This window comes from Fukomys damarensis, unplaced genomic scaffold (genome assembly GCF_012274545.1).
Source record: "Fukomys damarensis isolate Sample0158 unplaced genomic scaffold, DMR_v1.0_HiC HiC_scaffold_9, whole genome shotgun sequence".
Taxonomy (NCBI): Eukaryota; Metazoa; Chordata; class Mammalia; order Rodentia; family Bathyergidae; genus Fukomys; species Fukomys damarensis.
The window spans coordinates 26,705,024-26,713,770 of NW_022900921.1; the positions used below are offsets into that span (position 1 = coordinate 26,705,024).

Sequence of the window (8,747 nt, forward strand, 5' to 3'; positions counted from 1 at the left end):
ACAAATTTAGCCCCAGTGAGTGGCTTGGTTTGATCTGGGAAGACAAGGACACAGGGCTTGAGCTTTGTCCATCAGTGGGGCTACTGTGGCCCCAGAATTAAGGAAACTCATGGTCCTCACTACGTATCTCGGTCCAGGACAGCCATTTATTTGGTTCAGAAAAGCTATCTGAAGCATGGAATGAGAAAAGACTGAAAAGGCCAATTATTTTACATAAATACAAAGTGCCATATACTTTTCCTTACCCCCAAAGATCATAAATGCAAAGTTGTGTTCTTCTTAAACTGGCTTTTATATAAGATATTTACAGAACTGAAAATTCTCCTGGGAAAAGACTTTGCCATTTAAAAAATTTAGAACACAATAGTAGCTATGCTTTTATTTTAATTTTTCAGAGTCTTTGCGGGGGGAGCATCCACAGCATTTGGCAATTCTCACCTTGTATTTATTTATGCTAGTGTGTTTTAAGAAATCACCACAACTTCATTTCCTATCAGCCTTTTCTGTGTTTCTAGAAGCTACTCATGAACATTTAGAATCAGAGTCTGTGTGTTTGTTTCATTGGCTTATAAAGTGCTAGTTCAATGGGCAGCTCAATCTTAGATGAGTCATTGTTTGTCCTATTAAATATGATAAATATAGATTTATTATGATAAATTTTAAATATACATATAATACAATAAATAAATAAAATCAATATCAACAAAGCATCTCTCAATTCTGAAAAAACTCCCATTCCTACCGTAAGGCTCATTTTTTTAGAAATAATTTATGAAGGCATGCACCTACCTTGACAATCTGAAAACTTTGCTTGGAACAGTTTTAGCACCTGTTTGTATACAGCAAATGCAACCCTTCTCACTTGCTTTCCAGAAAGGTTTGATTTTTAAGTGCAGTTGTTCGTATGTCATAAGACAAGTTTCAGAACTGATTTTGGAGTCTAAGACATGTCCCTTTTGGTTTCCCATATGTACCTGTTTGATGGACGATGGAGTACAGAAGATATACTGGAATGTATTTGAAAATATACTTAGTTGTCTGCTTGAAAGCAGCAAAGGTCTCTCCTGACATCACAGTGTCTCACCAGACCTTGATTTCTAAGAGCATGCCCCAGATTTCTCTCCTTTAGATTCTGTGTGGCAGGATTCCTCTAGGAGTTCAGGTTGGGTGCTGCCCATTGTGTGTGATGGGCTGGATCTTCTCCAGAGAGACATCGGTGTCATAATCCAATATGACTGATAGGGCCGGGGACAGCTTCTCCAGGGGTTTGGCTATTCCACCTGCCTCCTCCTTTTTCAGGTCCTCAGAAGAGCCTACTGCATGTGGGATCAGGTAAACCAGATTGCACTCCTTAGAGATGGAACCTCGTGGCTCATGATGGCTGGAAAACACCACAGCCCCGTTGTTATTGATGCTGACTGTCTCTATGGCATTATTCGTTGTAGGGCAAAGTCTGTAGCATCCTAAGAGAGTTGAAAATGCCTTCTGAAAATCAGCATTAAAGGCATAAATGATGGGATTCAAGGAAGAATTAGCCCACCCAAACCACACAAACACATCAAAGGTGATGGAATCAATGCAGAAAGGCTGAGTCTCCCCAGACTCACAGAACGGCACCATACAGTTCGAGATGAAGAAAGGGAGCCAGCAGCACACAAACACCCCCATGATCACAGACAGAGTCTTCAAAACTTTAGTCTCTCTTTTGAAGGACATCTTAAAGGAGCTCTCTGACTGAGAACATTCAACGGGGTTCCCGTTACCTGGGGTGGTCTGGCAATTCTTGGCATGCACGGCCGCCCTCTCCAAGGCTGAGATGCGCCGTATTTGTTTCTGGGCAATCCTGTAGATACTGGTGTAGGTGACAATCATGATGGCCACTGGAATGTAAAAGCTTATTAGGGAAGATGAAATGGCATAGGTCCTGCTCAATCTGGTGTCACAGTTGTCTGTGGTCTCTTCCAGGAAAGTAGCATTCCCATCGGAGGGACTTGTGGGTTTTGCCTTGTGCCAGCTGAGCTGCACAGGGATGAAGGAGATGAGAACAGACAAAGTCCATGCTACACTGATCAGAATAAAGGCTGCCTTGGGGGTCATCTTCCTCTCATACTGGAAGGGGCTGGAGATGGCCCAATACCTGTCCACACTGATCACACAGAGGTTGAGGATGGACGCGGTGGAGCACATGATGTCAAAGGCTACCCAAATGTTACAGAAGGACCCGAAGGGCCAGAAGCCAGCAATCTCAGCCACAGCTTTCCAGGGCATGACCAAGACAGCCACCAAGAGATCTGACACAGCTAAGGAAATGACAAAGAAGTTGGTCACCTTAGACCGCAGGTGTCGGAACCTGATGACAGCAGCACAGACCAGGGTATTGCCCAGCAGAGTGGACAGGATAAGCAGTGACAGGAAACAGGCTGTAAGGATGCGGAAGGAGAAGTCCCTCTCTACGACCAGACCGGCCTCATCCATGCTGGAAGCATTCAGAGTCATCTTCCGGAAGGAATGTACATCAGGGCTTGATGCCCCTCAAGCGGGAATCAGGGAGAAGAGGTCAGTCCGACTTCCAGGAGTCCTCACGGGCAGCCCAGGCCCAGACCCCGGTGCTCCCCAGGGTGGAGGGCCTCACCAGCATCCCATCCGAGGGTGGCAGACGTGTGTGGCAGGAGCTTTCCCTGTGCAAGGTCTCTCTTGCTCTCTACAGCTCTCTTCACTCCCTTTCTCCGGGTCACTGTCACTGACACCAGCTCATCCCCAGATTCCGTCAAGGAAAGCACCGGCTTTTTAGTGTATTCAGTCATCAACTAGAGACACCCAGGCCTCCCCCTTGCCAGTCAATCGCAGTCACATTTCAGGGTCGTTGCCTCTGGGGTGATGACAGGGAATTTTTCCCCTTCTGAGACGCAGCTGAAAATACATGTCTTGCTCCTCCAAGCCCCTGACTCTTCAGTTCTCTCAACGCCCTAAAAAGCAAAGGAAAAACACACGGTCTTTCGCCAAGATTTGAATAGATCGTAGCTTTACTCAGTCCAGCCACTTGCTGGGCACGACCGACAAGGCCACCTACCTCTCCTTGGGCTGTCTCAGAAAGTGGACTTCTACAGGCGCCGGTTCCGCGCTGCTCGGGAAAGCGCGCCGCCCGCAGAGCCTCGCTTGCTCCCGGGCGCAAACTCGCCAGAGCGGGTTTGGGATAGAAATCTCGGGTCAGGTCTCCAGAGAAGCAGCGCCGCCCAGCAGCTTAATTGTTAAGGATTGTTCGAAACGGACAGGACCCAGGAAAAGGGCCCCAGTCTCTCGGAGCTCCTTAGAGAGGGCACCCCCGGGACTAGTCACTTGGGCAGCTTGGGTTCCTCCTCCTGGAGCTGCGCGCCTGGGCTCCTTTCGCCCCCTCAGGCAGGGCACAGAGCCTCCCTACAGCACTGTCCGCTCCCTCGGGAGCCTGTGGGAAGGCGAGGCAGAGAGCTAAACTGGCACGGCCAGCAGGGTTCCCGCGGGCACAGCCCACCGCCCTCGAGTCCTCTCCCCTCCCCTAGGGGTGGATTGGGCTTGATAGGCAGAGTTGTAGGCGACAGCCACACCTGGTTCCCCCGATGGGCGGGCAGAGGTGGGGGCGCGGGTGAGCGCTTGCCCTCGGGGCCACCTCGCCTGTCCCCGGGCTCCTGGACAGCACCAGCGGGCAGCAGGGCTAGCGAGACAAATCCCGATGAAGAAACCTCAAGTAAACTGCCCGTGCACAAAACTCCGCCCTCCATCAGGCGCTTCCCGGGATCAACCCTACGCCCTCCCGAAGCCCAAGGTCAGAGGCGACCCTCTCCACTCCCACGCTCGGCAAGCAGCGGGACAGCGGCCCCGCGTCCTACCCTCGCCGTCTCCAAGTGTCCTCCAACTAGGGTCAGTCGTGCCCAGCGGCGCCCGTACTCACGTTCTCGTCTCTGCACCCAGCAGGCGCCCACTTCGCGCTCCGCCCGAGTCCCGAGCAGTGGTCAGCACCGGACTGCCTCTGGAGCCCCGCGCCCGGAGAGGTCCCAGCCCGAGCGCATTCGCTCCGCGGGATCGGAGCGCCCTCTGCCGGCGCCTGCAGCTTCTGGAGTCTCGGCTGTGCCCCGGCAAGTACAGAGGCTCTCTACAAAGACTCAGGCATCAACAAAGCACCGGCTCTCTGGCCACCCTTCCCGTCCATGACTGCCAGAATCTGGGGAACTGGAGCCCCGCGCCCGGAGAGGTCCCAGCCCGAGCGCATTCGCTCCGCGGGATCGGAGCGCCCTCTGCCGGCGCCTGCAGCTTCTGGAGTCTCGGCTGTGCCCCGGCAAGTACAGAGGCTCTCTACAAAGACTCAGGCATCAACAAAGCACCGGCTCTCTGGCCACCCTTCCCGTCCATGACTGCCAGAATCTGGGGAAGGCAAAGCGGCATCTTCCTCCTTCAGCGCCCTGACTGAAATATCCCTAAAACCTGAGTTTTCGCTCGCAAGCCCTTAAGAGAACCACTGCTCTTCCTGCGTGCCCACGGAGTGCCAAGCGCTGGGGCATCGAGATAAGCGAGACACAATCTGTGCTCTCAGAGCATGCAGAGACCCGGTGTTTCCTGAGCAGCAGCTGTGTCCCAGCACAGACCTGATGACATTCAACCCCTGGTGACAAGGCTTCCTCCTAGGCCTGTTCGTCTGCCCTTCACGTGTGGGGGAAATGAGGCTCGGAAAGGTGTGGCACCTGCTCAGTCACACCGCCAATGAGGGACCGAGCTGGCTGCTGCTTGCGTGTTCTTTCAACGTAACCACATCCAGAACCAGAGTCCACACACTAATTACCTGCCGGACTGACAAAGAGAGAAGAGCGAGATGCCCACGTTCTCCTCAGGTGCCCCAAGGAATGATACGGGGCAGACTTTGCACTACTTGTGCAGACATGGCGACAACATGGCACCGTCCTGAGGCTGCATGAAAGTGGAAAGAGGATAAGCATGGGGCACGGAAGTCTCACTGCCTGGATTCTGTCCCTATCAATGGCATAACAGGATTGTTACATGAAACGAGCTGCTGGCTGCAGAAAGTTGGCACCAAACCTAAAACCTGATAACAAACCCCACCTCATCCCACTCCTGCTTGTAGAACACACAGGGAACATTTTTTAAACAATAGTCTCATCTCCATGAGAACCACGCACCACACTGGGTGCTAGAATTTTCTGTATAAAACCCCTGAATCTAAATAACAATTCTCACTAATTAACCCATACAGACTACGTTTTGGTATTAAATGAAAGGACTACATGCTTAGCACAGACCTCCTCCCCACCCTTCCTGTTCTGTTCTGCAGCAGCCTCATTGTGACACAATGGGGCCCCGGTCCAAATATCAGACACAATTTTTGCCACATGCATGCCCCACAAATCATATTCCTTGAGCCGTGTGTCATGTAACACTTCCAGTTCATTTTCTCTAAGATAATCACTCTCCAAATTTCTTGATACTTTATTTCATCTTTCTTTCTTTTTCACTGATAGACAAAAATTAAAGGATGTTTCCAGTTCAAGACAATCGTGTGAGCCTGAAGGTATAACTCACCTTCTGGACCATTCCATCCTGAAATATTTCCACTTCAGTAACTCAAAAATAAAAAAAAAAAGGTAAAGGATTCAGCACCTTGGAAAGCGGAAAACCTTGAGATGCTTTTCTGTAAGATCTACAGGGCAGGTGGACAGAAGGAGGGAACACTCACTCCCTGAGATATTCTATATGGGGAGGCAAAATATGTCTCAGGCACTGAGGAAGAAATCCCAGAAGAACATGCTAATTCCTCTGAGCTCAAGGCAGTAGGGGCTGAAGGAGAAGATGAGGCCAATCTGAGAGGTTAAATTTCTGTCTGATAGCCCTTGAGACTTTGCTGGCAGAGCCAACAACCCTGGCAATACCCACTGCCCCTTAAATTATAACAAGGACAATCAAAATAAAACATGTGAGTCTCGGGTGATATCACACTCTGCAACACCAGCTCAGCAGTCAAAAATATTTGACCTAAGAGTAACCAAAACCTTATTGGGAGACAACGCCATTCGTAAGCCATTTCACGTTTTCATTTCTTTCAAGCTGGGTGGCTGGTCACAAAATTTCTCTTTCACTTTAAAAAAAATCCTCTAAATCTTTTCAAACTAGCTTATGCCAGCTTTCATCTTTTCTTCTCCATTCACTCAATGGACAGGTCCAGTCAACCAAATCAATACATATCACTATTGCAGTTGCTAAGAGCTATGACTCCACCACAAGTTAATTTCTGCCATTTTCCATGTTAACACAACAAATATCCTGCTTACTTACAGCATACAAAAAGGCCTAGAAATAGAAGGAAGGAAGAGCCAGTGAATATCCAACGGTGTAATTTTGTTTGTCATCACCAGGAAGACACAAGCTTTACACTACTTCTTTATGATTCTATAATTTAAAGATAGAGACCAATTATAGACATTCTATAATTTAAAGATAATTTAAAGGAAGGTCCCTTTCTACCAGACTTAGTTGCTGGCCTTTGAGTATACTTGCTAAGGGAACAGGAAAGAGTGTAATGCCACACAAATTTCAGGGTTGAACTTCACACAGAGTGTGAATTTCAGAGGACCTTGGAGGTTGGCTAGAGATTGGTGGGAGGAAGGTTCTGATTTTTCTCTGTTGAAGGGATGGTGAAACAAAACCTTCCATTTTGTTCTATAAAAATCTCCCCTAAACATCAAGAACACGAATATCAATACAAGCAGGTATTAGCATTAGATCACACTGGGAATGTAGAGTCAAACACAAAAGCACTTTTGTTTCCCAAATTGGCATGTCTTTTAAGTTCCACTGTGATTTATGCATGGCCAGGAGGGGGAGTTTTAAATCATGCTTTTCAACAAATTTTTATTTGGGGTTTGTTAAAGTCAATGAATACTGAGTGCACACCATCAAGGGGGGAGCTTAATCTCATAAAAGAATAAATAAAACAACTGAACTGTCAAGCATATCAAATGATATGTGTGGGAGGCTTGAAGATTATTAAAGCTGATTTTAGACTCAAATGACTATATAAGATGTAAGTAAAGGGAGATAAAGCTTGGCTGACCCATCTGGTGTGAACAAACTATAATAGTACATAAGATCCTAATGAGATAATTGACAATGTGAAATAGGAAGAAAAGGGCTAAAGGCATAGGGAAAATGGGAAGGGTAGGGAAAAGGGAATAAGGGAAAGGAAAAAAATATGAGAAAATGAAAAAAATGGAAATAAAATGTTTGCAAATGGAGAGGGGAGGATGGGGGTGAAGGGAGGGCAGGGACAAGGGGAAAAAATGAGAACCAAGACCTGTCATGTAAAGGTACAAGATCCCAATAATGAGTGTAACTGTACTGTATACCTAAAATGTACCAATAAACTTAATGAGGAAAAAAAAAAAGCTTGGCTGACCTTGAGTAAGTAGCTACAATGCTTGTTTTAGGCAATACATGTAACTTCTGTGAAATTCCTAATACTGTGTTATATTTTTTAGGCAGTACATGTAACTTCTGTGAAATTCCTTATACTGTGTTATATTTTCCTCTCACTATTATAAAATTCAAAAGTCAACACTTAAAAATCAATGTATATCACTATCAGTAGTGATTGACAGGTAGCATAATGTTTTTTATTGAACATCTGTCCTTTGCTTTTTCCTTTTTCTCTTTTCCTGTCTTGTATGGGCTTAATTAAGTGGGGGTTTTGTTTGTTCATTCTGTGTTTTGCGATGCTGGAAATCAAACCTGGGGCTTCTCATATGCTAGGCAGACACTCTACTACTGATCTAAACCTTTACTTCCTGAGTAGTTTTTTTTTGTTTGTTTGTTCATTTATTGGTACATTTTAGATGTACAATACAGTTACATTCATCATTGGTACCTTGTACCTTATATGACTTACCTTGGTTCCTATTTTTCCCCATTCCCCAGCCCTCCCTTCACCCCCTCCACCTGTCCTTGTCCACAGAGACATTGTTTCCATGTTTTTCTTCCTTTTCACACATTGTTTCTTTTTCCTTTTCACCTTTCCCTTACCCCTCCAACTTCCTCTATTCTTTTTTTAGACTTTTCTTCCTATTACACAATATCAATTATACATTTTGATCCTTATTTACACTTTTAGTTTTTCATATCAGAGAAACAATTTGGTATTTACACATGTCTTATTAATTTCACTTAAGAGTACGGCCTCAATGTGCATCCACTTAGCTATAAATGCCTCTAGTTTCTTCTTCTTTATGACTGAGTAATACTCCATTTTATTTTTTTAAAAACACATCTTCTTTATCCAGTCTCCAGTTATTGGACAACTGGGCTGTTTCCAAATTTGAGCTATTACAAACTGTGCTGCTATAAACATGGGTGAGTATATATTGCTGTGGTATGATTCTTTTAATTCTTTTGGGAAGATACCCAGCAGAGGGATAGCTGGGTCAAATGGGATTTCTAATGCTAGTTCTTTGAGATACCTCCATATTGATTTCCACAGTGGTTGTACCAGTCTGCACTCCCACCAACAATGAAGAAGGGTTCCTTTCTCCCCACCACTCTGCCAGAATTTGTTATTGGTTGCTTTCTTGGTAGCAGCCATTCTTACTGGGGTGAGATAGAATCTCACTGTTGTTTTCATCTGCATCTCTCCAATAACCAGTGGTGTTGAAAATTTTTTTCATATGCTTATTTGCTGCTTTTACTTGTTTGTCTGAGAAAAGTCTGTTCATTTC

At 46.2% G+C, this 8,747-nt stretch overlaps 1 protein-coding gene across 2 annotated transcripts; it reads right to left on the minus strand.

The window, feature by feature from the left end:
• Nucleotides 1-444: 444 nt before the first annotated feature.
• On the minus strand, nt 445-4,190 carry Drd1 (dopamine receptor D1). Of its 2 annotated transcripts, none has more exons than XM_010622151.2 (2): nt 3,926-4,190; nt 445-2,966 (listed from the first exon to the last, which is right to left on the minus strand). In XM_010622151.2, exon 2 carries the CDS (start codon nt 2,494-2,496, stop codon nt 1,159-1,161), a length of 1,338 nt encoding a protein of 445 aa, XP_010620453.1. In that variant the 5' UTR covers nt 2,497-2,966; nt 3,926-4,190; the 3' UTR covers nt 445-1,158. The 2 variants fall into 2 exon arrangements, with proteins under 2 accessions (XP_010620453.1, XP_010620452.1); XM_010622150.3 differs by lacking the exon at nt 3,926-4,190 and adding an exon at nt 3,071-3,522.
• Nucleotides 4,191-8,747: the final 4,557 nt, after the last annotated feature.